An 18,363-nucleotide genomic window follows, 5' to 3' on the forward strand; every position below is an offset into this window, starting at 1 on the left:
GGCAAGAGAGGATTGTGGTGGTGGTTTAAAATGCTGAGCAAATGTTTGCTGAGGCATGGCACTAATGGGACAGACAGACACACATACTTTTTAAAATTAGTCTAGAAAAGAATTGCCTTGAAGGATCAGACTAAAGTCCATCTGAGTCCAGCATGTTCACAAGTACAACATGAAGGTGATAGCCTATCCCTGTTGCTCTCTCTCACGCACACACCAGCATCTGACATTTGGATTGACTGCTTCCGTACATGGGGCTTCCACAGAGTTAGCACGGCTAAGAACTGTCGATAGATCCATTGTCCAATTTGTGGGTTGCAGGTTTTTTAATTTTTAAAAAGCCATCTATGTCAGCAGCCACTAACGTACCTTATGGTTCCGTAAGTTCTAAGAACATCAGAATTGCCTTAGAGTAGGGGTGTTGAACTTCCTTCAGCCTGAGGGCCAAATCCCATTTCAGAGAAGCTCTCGGGGGCCGCATTCCAATGGTCGACAGGGCGGAAGGCAAAAGGGAAAGAAGGTGGGGCTCAAATACCCAACATACCAGCCTATTGTAGCTTAAAGCCCCTGCTGCCAGGAATTAAGCCTTTCAGATGGTTAGAATTGGGGGGAAAACTTGCAAAAGCCGGGAAGCCACCAAACAATCAGAAGTTGGGGGGAAGTTGGTGGGGCCAGGGGAAGGGGGCACAGCCAGCAGGGGAATCCCGGAGCGCTGGACTTGGCCCACAGGAGGGCGAGATTTGGCTAAATGGCCTGAGGTTCAGGATCCCTGCTTTACTGGATCAGACGAAGGTGCCACTGAATTGGACCACTGGGCAACATAGGGTGGAAAGAAAAAAGGTGCAGCTACACACAGAGTGGTCTCGGTGATGCGCACCATGCCCTGTTATATTTTCAGGGCAGAACAACACCTGATGAGGCAAATATGGGGGGCGGGGGACTGCTACCTACTATGTGCCCTGCAATGTGAATGCCCAGGATGGGAGGCATCTACAGGAGAGAACAGGGTGATGAGATGGGGGCACTCAATGCTTTGCTTCCTGATTCACCAATATACTGCCCTCTCCAAAGCTGGTTGTAACCATCGTTTCCCCAAAGCAAACTCAGAACTGGGGTGGTGGTGGAATCAGCCAGGTGGGGCGATACTTGTGGGGGAGAATCGATGGGCGGGGGAAGGGTTAACTCTAAAATCTTCCCACCCTTGGTTGCCACCACCATTCAGGTCAACTCTGAAAGTATCGTTTGCCAAGCTGTCCCTGGCAGTGGCATGGCAGTGGCAGGGCTCACAGGGATGCTGTGCCAGCACTTTTTTATTAGCAGGGATGCGGAGGTTGTCTCTCCTCCCCGCTCCGGTTTCCCTGTTCCCTCCATGCATAGCTGAAATCCTCCTAGTAGTTAGCGGGGAAATGAATTTTCCTAGCAGCAACATTCTACTGTCCCCTGTTGCAATGCAAAGCATTTTGGGGTGGCTTGGTCCCGAATGAGCAATTGAGACCCAACAGCTTCACAAAAGCCCTGCTCCTGGTGGAGAGGAAAACTGCTAGAACTGGTTGGTTGACACAGATCAACACAGCTGCCTGCAATTTTTGGACTCTCCTTGGGGGTGTGGAGCATCGTGAGGAGTGGTGCGTTTTCACCGCTACACTACAAACCCCCTGGCAGGAGGACTTCGCGGAGAAGTCCTCCAGCCTTGCTACCCCCGCCCCACCGCTGGCCCCGCTCCACCGAAGTGATGTTTCTGCCAGTCTCCTGGCTGCTTTCCAGGCCACACAGAGCCTGCGAGGTTTCCTTGCCAACTGTCGGAGCTGAAACCTGCCTATGTCCGCATTCCTAACAGATCCGTCTCCAGCATGGTTCAGCAGCGTGTGTGTGTCTTATGGGGCAGTTCAACTGAAGTACACTTCTCTTGCGCACACACACGTATGCACGCATGCTCCTCTTTCCTGGCAGTTACACCAGGCACGCCTCAAGCTCATCAGGGCAGCCAAACCACTGGAAAGAGGATTGGAAGACGCCAGCACCCAAAACAATGTCTTGCTCGCTCTCTCCTCCTAGGTCTTCACTGCAGCTGAGGCTACGTCAAGGATGTCAGGCCTCTGTCCTGGAACAGGTGGCCTTACTATAAAGAAGCAAGGCCTCTGAACATCTGCAGAGTGCCTTCTCACCACTGAGGAACCATACAGTCCAAATATTAGACTGGTATTAGAAAGCAGGGTGCTTGGGAACCGTATGGCCTGTGAAAATGAATCTGGAGAGACTTGGGTCAAGGCAGACAGGCAATGCTGAGACAGCCCAGGACTAGCAAGTACTCCGGGACCCTAAGAAGGGCCTCTGCCCTCAGGGATGCAGCTTGACGTCCAGGATCCCCCAAGACTGAGGTCTCTACGGAGCACTAAGCGATTCCTGGAGTGGGTGAGCTCGATGTTTAGCTGCCAACAACAGAGTGGAATGTTCCCCTCACGATGGCTGCCAGTCTAGCACAGCCTGGTTCCAAGCCAGAGAAGCAAAGCCCATGGGGAGGCTGCCTCCAAGGATAAACATCACGGCAAAGGGGAGAGACCAGCCTGGCCCCGTCCATCAGCCAGAGAGGGCCTAGCTGCAGGGCGCGGCTTTCGCCCTTCCCTGCCAGAAAGAACACTCTCAGAACTTTGAAACGAAGTACTGGTGCCTGAGCTTTGCTTCTTTCCTCCTCCTTCTCAATCCCTTTTCTTTTAGTATTGTGTTTCAGATGATACGCCTAAGGGCAGGGACTGCCTCAGTATTAATCTGTGTGAGCTGCTCTGAAGAGCAGGGTAAAAATGCTGTACCAAATAAAAAAGGAAGCCTTCCTTAACCTGGTGGGCTCCAGATGTGTTGGACTACAACTCCCAGCATCCCCTACTCGAAGCCCATCCACCTTTGGCTCTGCCAGCCTTCTGGCATCTTCATCCATCTGCCAGCAACCCTGCACACCTGAGCTGGTCTGGCAGAGCCAAAACTGGCCTCCGGCTTCCCCTTCCTGTGCTATGGTGATGTGTCCCGTGCTATGGTGATGTGTCCCTGCTGCTTCATAAGCTGGGCTCCGTTCTGCCTGCAGGGTTCACACTGGCTCTCAGTACCGACTCCAGTCCTAGTCCTAGACTGGATACCCTCCACGCGCTTGGCCATCTGCAACCCAGTGGCTGACACCAGCCAAAGCACAAGCGAACCCGTCTGACAGCATTCCAAAAGAAAATGAAGACCCCCGGCCCCGTTGCGGTGGCTTCCGATACCCCCTGCAAATGGCACGCTGGTCAGTGGGGAAGAACCCAATGCCATATATTGGGGGTGGGGGGGCCTTCTGGAACCCAGTAGGCCAGAAAGGCCGCAAGGTACCTCTCGGTGAAGTGCGAATCCCGGTGTTGAGGGAGTCCCTGCTTCCTGCGCTGACTGGAGGAGTTGCTGGCTGAAGGGAGGTGAGCCTCCATGGTGCCGGGATTGCGTGCTGCGGCTGCAGCTGCCACCTCTTGCCGTGCCCGGAGGAGATCTGCAGAGGAAGGAGAAAAACCCGGGTGAGTTGGTGGGCAAGCAGGGAACCCCTCCAGGAGTTAATCACAATCGCGGCTCACCGGGGTTGAGGCCCAGAACCTCTGTGCGTATGTCTCTGAGCATGTGCAAAGTACCTTTCCTTTGCCACTAGCTAGCTGCAATCAGGCCCCACACGACTGCAAGCAGGCGCAAGGGCTTGAAGAGCAGAGGGAGCGACTGCCACAGCAGAAACCAGGTTACATCCGGTCTTCTACAGAACTGACTTGCTGGGGAAGCCGCAAACAAGCTGCAGTTGGCTGCATGTGTGCACACAAATGCCAAACAGACTGACTCTCCCATGTCTCTCCTCCTCCTCCCTTCCTGGAGTGACAGAAAAAGCCAGGAAGCTCGCTCCCCTCTGCAGCTGTGCAGATTAATCTGAAGAGGATGGCGGCTGAGTAAAAAAGGAAACCCCAAACCCCCGAAGAACAGAGCCAGCCCCCTTCAGCCCCAGGTCAGGGAGAGTGGAGGGCTGGAGAGGCAGCGTGAAGACCACTACCTCCTTTTTTCATGTCTTCAGAGGCGCCCCTCTTTCTCACTTCCTCTAGAGCCCATTTCCAACCTTACAGAGTCACGGGGTCCAGGGGACGCTCCTTGCACTATCACCCCTCCTTCTTGCCCCAAGGCTTGGCTGGTTCTCCCCTCTCTCTCCCCACGAAACTTGGTCTACAAAGAGACACTGCGCGCGCTCTCCCTCTCTCTCTCTCTGAGCTCTAATGAAAATCAGAGTGTCAAAGGGGATTAGCTAAGAGAATTACAGGACAACAGAGAGGAGATTCCTCCTGTCAACACTCAGGTGTGGGGAGTTGGGGATGGGAAGGGGGGGGGAGAGAGAGAGAGAGAGAGAGAGAGAGAAAGAAAGAAAGAGGGGTGGAATCGCAGCCCAAGTAATCGACCCGCTGCTGTGTCTATTGGCTGCAATATGAGCAGTTGAAAGTTTCCTGCCTAAACCAGGCCTTTAAAAAGAGTTCCTAGACGCTGTTACGCAGCAAAGGAAGGTATGTTTGAGTTGAGCCAGCCAGCCAGCCATCTCCCCCGCCGCCCCCTGGCTTTGCACTCCCCCACTGATTTTGGCTTTGGCAAGTCAGAGGAAATTGTGCAACGAACCCAAGAGGAAGGTTTCTGGAAAAAAAGAAGAAGCAGCGGGGCAGGAGGAGGCCACAGCAGATTGTACAGATATAGCTACTTGGCCCAAGCAAAGGGCAGAGCTGAGCGCGGAATGCTTATATCACAACGAAGGCGAAGGGGTGAAGCGTGCAGCTACCCCTGGCCGAATGAACCTGCTCATCTGATATCCATCTATTTGCAGCCCTGTCACACCCACACTGGAACGGCACAGCTGGCTATCATGCAGGCCACGTGTATTATGTATGTCTGGCAACAAAATGGGATTTAGTATGCCGAGAATCTCAGTTTCCATTATTATTATTTTTAAAAGGGCTCTAGAAGTCCTCATGGCTGTGAAGAGGAGCACAAAATGAAAGACAGCAGTTTTGAAAGACAAAATGGATCTAAGGGCTGCTACAAATCCCAGTGTCAGATCCAGGCATTAGCTGGGGGTGCATCTGACCTCAGCTCTCAACATCCTCAGGCCATCGCTGCCTAGTACTGCTCCAGGTTCTGGAGGGCCCTTGGGCAAGACACCCTCCATGAGGCCCCTCCCTCAGTGTGTCTACCTTCTCACCACCACTGGTCACCAGCTGCTCTCGCTCTTCCTCCTCCTCCTCGCTAACGCTCGCTGGCTTGACAGGCAGAGAGCCAGGGAGCAAGGAGGCGGCGGCATTTCCCGCTCCTCCTCCTCTCCGCCACCGTAGTCTGGGCCACAGCAAGAGGCAGGTGAGCAAGCCGTTGCAATGGTGAACAGCAGGAGCAACTCCAGGAGGCTCATTTCAGTGGGCCACTGCTGGGGGGGGGGTGCCTTCAGCAGGTCCCCAACCATGCCGGCCCTTGAGATTCGGCTGCCTGTCGCTGCAGGAGGGACAGCTGTTCATCATTTGACTTTGTCTGAAGGAGGAACTTTTATAAAAAGAAAGCTAGAAAATTGGGGATGGAGGCAATCATATATGACAGCAGCATTAGAAGAGAGGCCACTGTTGAATTTGTTTAACACACAAGGGGTAACTGAAAGAAGAGAAGGAAGCAGTAATGAATTCTTCCCCCCGTCTGCCAGTAAAAAGAAAAAAGAAAGAGAAGAAATTAAACATCCTTCGTCCCCAGCCATTTTTCTCCCGTGATGAGAAAACCAGCTGGGGAGAGGTAGTTTTGAGGGAAGAACTCAGCACCCACTGCTGGCCCCTTCTCTGCTTTAAATCTGGCATGGCCCATGTCCTAACACACAAGTCATGCTGCTACTACATGTAATTAGCCCACAAAGCAGCATTAAAAAGATGTGCAGTGGTACAGTAGGTTGGCCAAAGAATTCAGAACCCAGAGAATTTTCACTAAAAAGAAGACGAAGAAGAGTTGCTAGCACTCAGGGCAGGAGCAGGCAACTCCGGGTGGTCTTGTTGCAGGCTGCACTTCTGTTGCCACCAGTGTAGCCCCCCCCCCAAAAAAAAGGGGAGGGGAGGGGAGGAGAGGAGAGGGAATCTGTTCCAAGCCTCTGTAATGGCTACAGAGGCTAAGAATGGACAAATTCAGCTTGTTTTCAATGTAAATTTGTGAATTCTACGCCACCATAGCAGTCTGCTGCCCAATTTCAGCAGCAAACTGACTCCGCCCCCTTTTTATCCTGAAAAAATAAAATAAAGAGGGCCAAATGGGGAGGCAGTGGGGGCTGCACTGGGGGGGCAGGGCTGTTGCCCACCCCTGGCTTAGGGTTATGAAAATAAGCTCGTAAGCGTGTGAGTGATGCCTGCCAAAATCTCAGAAGCCAGAGGGATGGTGGCTGAATAAAATGGGCTAAGTAAGTGGCCGCCTTTGTAATCTGTAGCTCCTTGCTTCCTCTTCTCCTCGCTTCCTCTTGCTGAAGCATGTAAGATGGGGCAAACGGCAGAATAAATTATGGAAAATAAGGGAAACCCGGACTTGCTCAGTTTGCATAATTTATACAGGCCACCAAAGTTGGATTATCTGGGTGTTTCGGAACTCAGAATTTCACACAACCATGCACAGAATGGTGGCTATGATCCTTGCCTACCGGTAATGGGAAAGACCTCAGTCTGAGACTCTGGGAAGTCGCCACCTGTCAGAGTAGACCATCCTGTATGAATGGTCTGACCTGGCGCAAGACATGGTATCAACCTTTGCAATAGCATCCTCCAGGCCACGCGTGATCAACTTGAGCCCCCCCCCCGATGTTTTGGCCCACAACTCCCATGATCCCTTGCCACTGGCTATGCTGGCTGGGGCTGATGGGAGTTGTAGGCCAAAACATCTGGAGGTCCACAAGTTCCCCACTCTTGCTCCAGGCCCCGTTCTAAGGTTCGGTGGGCCACAGGCAAAAGGGTAGGCTGGCTTGTAGTCAACTCAGGACAACCTCGCCACTTCAGAAGTGACTGCATGGACAAGGTCTGGGAGCCAAGGAACCTAAACGGATTCATCCCACAGCCACTCGCACTCTGAAGGGTGTTGCAGGAAGAGGGGGAGAACACAATCCTAGTTCTGCACAGCACTGGAAACGAGATAGGAAGGCACCGGGGAGGGGAGTTCGCTGACTCTGCTCCCTGCATCTCAGATATGCAGCCCACCAGGGTTTTTCTGCCTGTTCATACATTTGGCAGATGCCATCGAGGGATTTCCTCCATCATCAAGGAAGCATGATGGAAATTTTCCAGCCTGGAGGGTCTGGATACCTGGCTTTCCTGGGGGTGTTTTCCATGCTCCTTGCTGTGCAGTCCAGTACTCGGACCCAGGAGATGCCAGAAGCCTTCTGGACGTACCCCACTTGTTTCTAAAACTGCCATCTTAAAAAACTTTATTGTCATCTCCTTGTTGAAAGCTAGTTTAGCTGAGTGGCTAAGAGAGTGAGCTCTGAACCAGGAAGTGAACTGAGTCTTCATTACCTTATGGAACTCACTGCCACAAGATGGATGGAACTTTCATGTTTAAAGGGAGTATGCCCCTAAGTACCTACTGCTGGGGGCAACAATGGGGAACGCATACTACCTTCATCTACCACCCCACCCCCACATCAACTTCCCCAAAGCATTCCGTTAGAAACAGGGATTCTGGGCCAAATAAACCTTCTGTCTGATCCAGCAGGGACCTCCTTAAACCCCACTGAGTTCAAATCTCAGCCTAGTTGCGAACTCACAGGGTAGCCTTAAGCAATCCACTTACTCTCTTGGCTGCAGCCCAGCCAACCCCCCTGCAATCCTGAGGATAGCGGCGACGCTGGCCTACCTTGCAGAGTAGTTGTACGGATGCCCGAGACAATGTATATGTGAAGCAAGTTTGAACACTCGAAGGGCCCTGCCCAAATCCATTTCTTACTGCACCGCCTCCCATGTCACAAACCTTGAGAGCAGGGACCATTTGGGGGCTGGAGGCTTGAAGGTTTGCAGGGCTGAGATGGCTTCACCTACTCAGTCAGCGCTTTGGTTTCCCCTGACCTCCTAGGCCTATAAGAACTACTGGGCCAGGCTTGGCTTTTACTTAGTCAGGTTGGCGCTTTCCTGCTGGCCTGACAGACCTGGCTAGTGGCACCTGTCTCCTTGCTTGCCCAGGGACTCACGCCTCCTGCATCCCAGCTTCCCTGCTTAATAGCTTGTCTATGACCAAGTAGCCAGATCCTTCAACTCCTGCACTAACATCACTGCAAACACCATACCTTCTTGCAGCTTCTTCTCTTCTGCTCCCTCCCCTGCCTGCCCTCTGTGAGAAGGATGTAGAGGGAGCGGCTGGCAATAACTCATTCGCCTGCTGGGGTTTCTCTTTCTCCCCCTCCCCACAGCCCCCCCCACCCCCCGCTCGCCTTGGCTTGCTCTGGCTGCCTGAGATTTATTTCTATCCCAGCAGTGGCCATTTATATATCGCTCTTGCCACGCTAAGTCTGTCTTGACCAATGTTTGTCCCCGTCCTTTGGCTTGAGTTTCGAGCTGCAAGGAAGAGTCTGCTTTCTAGAAGGGGGCAGAGAGAGAGAGTGACAGAGAGAGAGGAGAGAGACAGGAAAGGGAGGAGGGGGTGGTAGCGGTGGCGGTTTGGCATTTGCTAATGGGAGTGTGAGAAGCATCTGCCTCAGGTGGTGTTAGTGCGTGGGCTGCCTGCTCGCCACTGCCGGGAGCGCTCTTGGGGCTCAGCCTCTGGGCATGTGTGGGGAATTCCGAGCAAGGGGGAAAAGGGAAGCGGTGAATCATGCACTTGAAGCTGGTAAACAGTTCAGGCAAAGGAGAGGGGGGTTGATGGTGGGGAGAGTGAGCCCTGCAGGTGGTTATTTAACTGAGACAAGAGGGTGTCTGTCCAGCAAGGGTTCAACAGGGCAGCTGGGGTCAGATCCCAGGACCAACGTCCAGCCCCCGACCCCATGACAACCCAGGGAGCGGCAGGGGCGGAACTAACTCCATTTTATTGCTCTGTTGTCACTGTGGTGCTACTATTAAAGCGAGTGCAAAATGCACAGCTGCTCACGTGCTGTGTGGTTGTTTTTAAATAAGGGTTGGCAAACAGTTGTGCTGTTGTTTCTAACATATCAGGAAGGCAGAAGCAGTTTTAAAGCATAGAAAACAGTGGGAGGGTGGGGAGAAATGTTAGCTGTGTGCTTCATAACTGAACTTATACACATGGTTATCTAAAGACACCCCCCCCCCCCCCCGGTAAGACCATTACATCCATGGTCTAAAATTACCTAGCTACACCACTGCAAGGTTTATGTGTGTATAAGCACAGTGATGGACTCCGAGCTTTTTATTTTAAAAAACTGCACTCTACTCAAGACAGGGACTCACTGAGCAGCTTTGCTCAAGCCGTGGGTTCACTCCCAGCCTCAGTTTCCCCATCTGTAAAAACGGAAACAAAATGGTCATCCCTGGGAAGCGTGGGAAAGGCTGCCATGCCCCACTGCCACCAGTTTCCCCAGACCACATGGGATTTATTCTATTGTTGCCATTTTTTAATTTAATCTTGAACATAAGGAGACCCCTGCCGGATCAGGCGAAAGGTCCATCTAAGTCTGGCACCCTGCTTGCCACGGTTGATGACCAGAGGCAATCGGGAAGCCCAGAAGCAAAACAATAGCAGCTCCCCCCTGCTAAAACTGGCTTGGAGAGGTACAGTACCTCTGAATATGGAGGTTTTCTCAAGAGCAGGCTTACAAAACACACTGGGACTATTCACACAGCACGCTAACTCACACTCAGTGGTTGAGTGTGGGCTGTTGTTGAACCATGGGCTAGCGTGTTTTCTGAACCCAGGACATTTTCTGCAGGTGGCTTGCTAACCACCTTGAACAACCCAGCAACAAACCACGGGTTCTCAAGGTGGCTTGTTTGGGAAAAATAAGCCACACTGCATGGTTAACAACTACCCTGTGGAAAATGTCCTGAGATCAGAAAATATGCTAACTCACAGTTCAAAAATAACCCACACTCAACCACTGAGTGTGGGTTAGTGTGTTGTGGAAACCCAGTCACTGTGAATCTTGCTTCCTCCTCACGATAAATCTTTCCTTCCCTCCATGAAACGGCACTCTGGGTCATAACCTCTTCCCCAGTGTTCCTTGTAAAGAAGGTAATCAACCTGATATTAACAAGTTACTGTCCCTCCATTTGAGATCTCCATCCAAGCACGTTCAAACAGCTAAGACAGCTTAACTGCTTCCCCGTCTCCTCCTTCTGTAAACCAGGAGCAGAGTTAATCCTTCCATGGCCAGGTAATTAGTGAGTGCTAATTAGCAGCTGTTTGTACCACACTTGGAGGAAGCAGACAGTGCTTTATTTATTACACTATTTGATGCCTTTATCCTTCTGCTGGAACGAGAGACAGACAGACATCTAGGAGAAAAGTTCCAACACAAGACCCCATTGCAACTGGTGTGCTCCAGATGTGTTCAACTGCAACTTCCATCATTCCCAGCAACTGTGAGTACAGAATGCTGAACCACATATGCCTTTGGCCTGATCCAGCATGGCTCTTCGTATGATACTGGACTGGATTCAGACTGTTATCCTTAGAGTAGGCCCACCGAAATCAGTGGGACTTATGTTAATCAGTACCTTACGGTCCCAGTGATTTCAAAGAGTCTGCTCTAATTGCAACTAAGTCTGGATCCAACCTACAGTCTGGGCATCAAGGGCAAAGATTCACTCATGATTCATAGGATTTAAATGATTCATCAGAGGAGCCTTATTCAATTAAAAGTGCAACTTCCTTGCTTTTTAGATGATGCACACCTGATGATGATGCACATTCTCTTAGAAGAGGCATCCCCTCCTGTGTCTGCAAGAAGGGAGAATGCCTCTTTAAAGACGGCGATTGCCATTCCATTTTTATAAGCACTTGCATTGATCAGAATTATTAATTATTAGTAAGAACTGCTGTCTGATTAATAGGTGGCATATTTTTTCATAGATTAATTAAAAAAAAAGATTAATCAATTAAACATCACAGCCCTACTAAATATATATCCCCATTTTTCTATTTTACTCCATTTTTAATGTGCTTTAAACTTTTCAAGGTTTTCCATTACGTTGCATTTTCTGGGCCAGCCCTACCATAAGGCAGAGTGTTGCCTCAAGCGGCAGACGAAGGGTAGTGTGGAGGGGGCAGCAGCAGCAGCCCCTTGGCTATCCCCCTCTGTTGAGGAACAGAGATCAACAGAGCTATGTATTAGAGGCAGCTTGCCTTGCACCCCTAAGCTGGCCTGATGCTGTAGCACACAGTGGAGGATGCAGTCCCGTCACCTGTGTCCAGGTAAGATTCACCGGCCAGTACAGTCGGGCTTCTGTAGGTGGAATGGAGGGAGTGCTGCCCTGTCCTTTGCCTCAGGCAGCAAAATTTCTTGGGATGGCATGGGTATTTGGGGTTTTAATTTCTGGGAACTGCCCATGGAGCTTTGGCTATTGGGAGGTATAGAAATCTAATAAATAAATAAATAAATTCTGTAAATATGTACGTGCATACAGATGTACTCAGTAATTTTTAGAGGAGGAGATTTTGTTGAGAGAGAGAGAGAGAGAGAGAGAGAGAGAGAGAACCAACCCCTCCAGAAAATACACTGAAACCTCAGAGTTTCTCTCCAGGCAGTGACTGTACGTCTCCATGTTTATAAATTAATTATCTGAAAACGGCCGGTTGTGCCTTACTGCCGGGGGGGGGGGGGGGGGAGATGCAATTTAAAAGCCTGATGCACTGCCAGCTCCAGAAGCAATATTGATCTCGAATGACCGCAGCAATCCACCCAAACCCTCCCCACACCCGCCTCCTCCCTCCCCTGTCTTCCAGCAAACACCGACCCCCCTCCGCCACCCCACACACACATACAGAGGATGTGTTATTTACAATGCTGCACTCTCTGACGGTTTGCAAATCAAGAGTGATTGACACTCAGATGCTCCAGGGATGACAGTTCCAGGCGGGAAGAATGGAGAATGCGGGATTAATGTTGACGGAGAGAGGCATGTGCGAGAGAAGCCGGGGGGGGGGGGGGAGGAAAGCAATTAAGCACAAAAAGAGGTTCCTCAATTATTAAACCTTCCTTGGTGCCACCGGGCGTGCCCACAGATAATCAGTGCTTTGTACTGGCAGAAACAGAATGTATACCTGATCTCAACTGAGCCTATTTTCCCCAAGGAGGTTCTGCTATTCCAGGGGTTTAGAGACGGAAGGGAGTGGATCTCATTGGGCATCTAGTCCTGCCCTAAAGTCAGCCTTCTAAGCCGCTGCTTGCCTGGCCGCCTGTGGCAAGTTAAGAATTCCTTCCAGGTGATCAAGCAGGAACGCTTTACCGAAGTTGGAGGGATTTTTTCCCCCCTTTCATCTTACAGGGCAAAATGACCAAAGAGATAGGTACGTCTGGGTAGGAGAGCGAGCAAAATCTTTTGTGGGCTACTGGTTTTTGTGGACTTAATTTGCAAGGCTGCTCTAAGAGACGACATCCAATATCCGAAAGTTCTGCAACAGATACCTGCACACACATACCTCCAGCATTTAAAGAACCACATTGCTGGAGAAACAACAGAAACCCTCCAAGCTTAACACCACCTTGGTTTCCCATCCTCTAGCTCAGGGGTATAGAAACTCAGGCCTGGGAGCCATATTGGGCACTCCTGGGGTCCCAGTCAGGCCCTCCAGGGTTCTCCAGAGAGCCACTCCCCCTTGTCCCACCCCTTTTCCCCAAACACCAATCATGTGGTAGTTTCCCAGCTTCTGTGCAGCTTTTCCCCCATTCTAAAAGGTTGAAATGCCTCTCCTACTGCGAAAGAAAACTGTCCTCACCGCTGTGGCTGGGAACTGCCATGCTGTTGGCCAGCTGGTAGAGGCGCTGCTGCTGCTGCTGCTGCTCCTCAAAGGTGCCATGTTCGTTGAGGGCCGACATCATGCGTCTGTAATGCTCCTCGGGGGTCATCTGAGTCACAGCGCCCTCCAGCAGGGGTGTGTGCGAGTTTTCTGGAGAGCAGAAGGTTAAAAAATGAAGGATGCATATCATCCATGCTGAGATGAAAGAGAAGAGGAGGACAGAGATGAGGGAGGGGAAAGAAGAGAGGCCAGGAGGGGGGCGGGAACCTCTCTGCATACTCCCAGCGTGCAGAAAACATCAGAGCAACACGATGTCCTGCACGACGACCCCATCCCTGCAAACAAGTTCAGATGTCTATGTGTGAAATCAAGGCCTTCGCAAACACGATCCATATCGACAGGCTCCTCCTGATGTTAATTTGGGGGGCAGTGATAGACAAACATCTAAAAAGGCACACATGTTTACAATGATGACCAGGACTGTATACAAAGCAGCGGTAGTTATGTCAACCATAAGCAGTGGTGTAGTGGGGACAGGGTTTGCAAGGACACAACGCCGGCACCTTTTTATTAGCAGGGACACCGACATCATCTGCCACACACCCTGACCCCCAAATTTCCTGTTCCCCCGGTTTAAGCTGCAATCTTCACAGTAGCTGGGGAGAAACGAATTCTCTCCGCCTAACCTACCTCGCAAGGTTGTTGTGAGGATAAATCTGGGATAAGGGCCCCATAAATGCTGCCCTGAATTCCTTTGAGCAGAGGTGGGGAACTTCAGTCCTGGGGGCCAAATCTGGCCCTCTGGGGGTCCCCAGATGGTCACACCACCTTCCCCTATCCTCTCCACCTTCCCCCCTACGATCAATTATTTGGTGCTTTCCCAGCGTTTGTACGGTTTTCTCCCCGTTCTAAAAGGTTTCAAAGGCTCTCCAAAGGCTTGGTTACTGGAAGTAAGAGCTTTATGCTACAATGTGCTGGGGGTGGGGTGGGGTGGTTGTATTTTTGGCACCGCCCCTTTTTTGCTTCAGCCCCACCCATCAGTGGAATGTGGCCCCCAGGAGGTTCTCTGAAACAGAATTCAGCTCTCAGATTGAAAGAGGCTCAACCTCACCCTGTCTTAGAGGAAAGGGGAGGAGGATTTTTTTTTTTTTTTTTTTAAAGGTGGATAAACCCACCTGTCAATTTCTGGCTCTCAAATTTTTCTGCCACCACTGAGAAAGGATGTTCTCGGCCCCCGAGAAGGTGCCCTGGGGTTCCTGCCGCAGCGCACGGTGGAAGATAAAAACCAGGCTGGGCGATGTTTGTTTACTGTAAGCGGGGCTCGGCGGTAATTACCGTTCTCTGGCTTTGGCAGAGTCTGCTCCAATGCTGTTTTATCTCTGATCATCCCCGCAGGACAAAGCTTTTCATTACTCAGAGGAACTCCCAACAACAGTGTTAACATTGCAGGGAGGGAATGGGGGGTGGGAGGGGGGGGATGTAGGGTGGGAAACCAGAATGAGTTGGGGGGGACCCCAGACATGCACACCTTCATGCTCCCCGTGCCATGGTTCCATCGGAACAGCCAGTGCGTTGACTGAATTAGATAACCATCTATTAAGGAAACTACTTTGCATACGCCTTGGGTCCTCTCCTCTCTCATCTCCGTATGCGTGCTGGGCTGCTTGGGCCCTGAGGCAGCTGGCTTCGATGAGTGCCCCCGACCCCCTGCTGCACCAAGAGCGGCCCAAACTCAAGGTAGCCGCTGCTCGAGGGAAAAGCCCAGGAAGGGATAGCAAAAATCCTGCTTGCTTTTTAAGCCCTTGCCCTGTCTGCAAAAACTGAACAGGTGCAAGCGTTTCAGCGGATGGCTTTTGTGCTGCCAGAGGGACCAAGAGCTTTTTGCAAGGGTCATGCAACCCCTGCAGTGAGGTGGTTGGCAGGTTGGTGGAATTTATGTATCCATCTATTGCAGCTTTCCCCAATCTGCTACCCTCCAGATATGTGGGACTGCAATTCCAATCCTACCCAGCCAGCATGGCCAATGGAGGGCACCAGTTTGGGGAAGGTTGATCTATCTCATTATTTAATTTTCTACAGTTATACCCCAACCTTTCTATGAAATATCGAAGGCGTCTTGGTACTGGAAGCAAACCCTTTTTTATCCCAAGGCATTTGGGTCAGTGTTTATGGGATTATTTCTTTTTATAGGATCCTACAGTTGGGGGCGTCTTGGAAGTCATCTAGTCCAACTGCCTACTCAACACAGGTTCGCCAACAGATGGCTGTCCAATTTCTTCTAGAAGACTGCCAGCGAGGGACAGCCCTTTCGGGAACTGATTCTATGGTCAAACTGCTCTTGCCATCAAGAATTTCCTGCTAATGTTCTAAAATCTACTCTCCTGTACCTTCAGCTCATTAGAGCTGCTCCACAGCCATTGTGCGGCACAGAGAACCAGACTTCGCTTTCTTCTGTGTGACAGCCCTTCAGGTATTCGAAGAGGGCCATCATGTCCACTATCAGTCTTCTTTTCTCCAGGCTAAAAATTCCCAGTTCCTTCAACCTTTCCTCATAGGATTTGTTTTCCATATTGCTGACTGTTCTCACATTATCTTCAGAACAACCCTGCCAGGTAGGTTAGGTTGAGAGAGGGGGGAGGGGGGGAGAGTGCCAAAGTTCACCCAGCAACCTTCATGGCTGAGCAAATCACAGGATTTGAATCCAGGTCTTCTAGGCTGAAGTCTGGCACATTAGCCACTTCACCATACTGGCTCTTATGTGGGCTTCCCTGTCGGTGTGCACAAATAGCTCATGTGGTGAAAAGATGCTTTCAGAGTCACTCATGACGCTGCCTTCTTCCCGAAATCCCACAATGAGCATCAGCTGAGGGAGCCCTGGGATGGCGGCCTGATGCACATCAGGCACAAACTGGAAGAGACACCACTTCGGCTTCCTTGGTGGCTGCTCCCCAGAAAAATTCTTTTAAACACAATACATTGAAAAAGCATTGTTTTCAGATCTTTCTTCTTGCCTGCAAATCCTTTGAGGCAGGGAAGGTTCAAAACTCAAAAGAGAAGCTAATACGCTGGGGTTCTCAGCCGCCTCCCTCCGTGTGCTAATGAGCCCAGGCATCTTGCCTTGTCGGCGGTCTCCATTGCCTCCCTCCGAAGAATAGCTCTCGCCCTCCCATCAGGTCAGGGCACTTTGAAAAGGGGTAAACAAAACATCCTTGCAAACGGCATCTCCACTAATGATGGAGATCTCCCACCCCACCCGGCACATGAACCCGAGGAACACACTTCGTATGCGCCAAGGCCAGTAAAAATGCCCACCTTGGGTTAAGAGCCAGGGGCCTCAACTCCCTCCTGGCACACAAGGCAACGAGACCCGTCGACTCCAAAGAGGGAGGTAATTAAGAAGGGAAGCGCACAGCAGCACACGCAAAACATCGCCGGTGCAGCAGGTGGCTTGCACCCCAGGGAAGGAAGGAGCAACGGCTTTGGAATTTCCCCCCTTCTATTCCTACCGCCAGCATCCGCCGCCACTCCTTGCCGCTGACTGACAAGGCCTCCCACGCCTGCCGCCCACCCGCCTCCCTGGAGAGGGATCAGAAATGCACCAACTGTCTCAGCCCCCCTCTTCCCAACTCTCTTAGCCAAAGCTGTCAGAGATGGAGGAGCGGGCGGGGGAGCCGCGATTTGGGAAGGGGAAATCGTTGGAGGTTGGGGTCTTTTTTCCATCCCCCTGCCGACTGCAATAAGCTGGAGAAGGAGGTGGTGGAAGCAGGGAGATGGGGAGGTCATGACGCGTCTAATTACTTTAAACGCCTCCTGATCTGTCCCAGAGAAGATTTCAGGTGCAGAGAATGGACGGGGGGGGGGGGGGGGAGATTTGCTGCACTTACAACAGGGAGGTTCCGCCCCCCCTCCCGACTCAGCCCTGACAATTCCTGCTCCACCGTCGTGGCTTTGCTGTCTGCTTTGGTCCTTAGCGCTGGCGGGTTAATGCAGGAGCTTGATCCTGTCAAATCCCCGGCCGCCGCCAGGTGTGACATGGACTCTGGTGAAGCTGCTCAGAGGGCACGGGCCAGACAGCCACAGCTGCCTGGCGTGCTGCTCTGCTCTGGGCACAGATGCTGCAGAGATGCACATTGCCTGCCGTTCCGTTTTACTGGTCCGATGTGGCAACATGGTGAACTCTGCCAGTGCCTTCACCCAGTGCTTCTCCGGCAGACAGTAGGGTCGGGTCCTCAACTAAGGCCCTGATCCATCATGAGACTGATCATGGGTCAATGCTTCTGCTTTACACACAATTCAATTCAGCCAGGTTAGAGGTAGCACATCCGCCCTTAGGAACATAGGAAGCTGCCTAATACCAGTTCAGACTGTTGATCCATCTAGCTAGGATTGTAGGAGAATTTTGTTTGCTCCCAAATCACGCAAACATGTCCTGTTCATAATCCCAAACGCGAGCAGAAGTGCTTTCTCGCAAGAAATGTTTGCAAATTCCCAAATTTGTGATCGTGTTAAAACACACACACAGAGACACACACACTTTAAGAAAAAGTGCACTCTGAACTGCACATTTAAAAAACATTTTCACACTTTAGTCAATGGAGGAAAAATATGCACAGATACGCAGGGTTCCTGTTTGAATGAGCCGAAAAAAAGGTAAAAAACAAAAACAGGAGCGAGCCAAAAAGAGCTGTGGAGTGACTTTTGGAGAATTTCGGCAAGCTCAAAAATTGCTGGTCCTCCCATCCCTGTGTCTAGCCACGTATTCTCTATTCTGGCCAACAGTGGCTCTCCTGGGATGAGGGCAGCAAAGGCTCTTCCCCATTACCTGCTACCTGATGTTTCTAAGTGGAGATAGCAGGGATTGAACCTGGGACTTTCTGCATGCAAAGCAGGTGCTCTACCACTGAACTAGAGTCTCAGAGGACTCTAATTATATCTCCATTAACATCTGCTACCCTATTCCCTTGCCACCCCTTACCTGCAGCATTTCTTCCCTATCAAGACAGGTACAGGGGGAGTCCACGTCAAATGGCTGGCAAACTCCTGAAGTCAGCTTGCATGGCTGTTTCAAAACCTCCTGACTAGGCATGGGCAGCAAAACACAGAGGCAGTGTAATGATAAGCCAGGATTTCTGTCTTAAGAAACCACAATGTGAACAAACCGTGTGCAAGCATACTTAGGCTGTTGGCTCCCACTTCAGGCAAGCAGGTAAACAAACCAGGCAGGAAATAGCTTCACACAATATCTGAACTGGGGATCACAGTTAAGGCCTCCCAAACAAACCAGGATGGTAAGTCAGCTGTAAACCAGGGGTTGTTGTTGGTTTATGAATCCTAGCTAGTTCTTAACCATGATCCTAGGTTCAGATGTAACATAAAGCTGCCCCCTTCCTGGCTTGTTTACCCATTCGCACAAAGGCGGAATGAATG

The 18,363-nt window shown here is 51.1% G+C and overlaps 1 protein-coding gene across 9 annotated transcripts in view; it reads right to left on the reverse strand.

Moving 5' to 3' along the window:
• SAMD11 (sterile alpha motif domain containing 11) overlaps window positions 1-18,363 on the reverse strand; it is a 226,148-nt gene that overhangs the window by 42,450 nt on the left and 165,335 nt on the right. For all 9 annotated transcript variants that reach the window (XM_084821698.1, XM_084821696.1, XM_084821693.1 and 6 more), the window contains 2 exons: window positions 12,916-13,086; window positions 3,352-3,502 (listed from right to left, as the gene is read on the reverse strand). In XM_084821698.1, coding sequence (XP_084677824.1) covers window positions 3,352-3,502; window positions 12,916-13,086 — 322 coding nt within the window. The remainder of the gene's footprint in view (window positions 1-3,351; window positions 3,503-12,915; window positions 13,087-18,363) is intronic.

Source organism: Heloderma suspectum, chromosome 15, assembly GCF_057233095.1.
Source record: "Heloderma suspectum isolate Gila_16-S chromosome 15, 16-S_ref, whole genome shotgun sequence".
NCBI classification, from domain to species: domain Eukaryota; kingdom Metazoa; phylum Chordata; class Lepidosauria; order Squamata; family Helodermatidae; genus Heloderma; species Heloderma suspectum.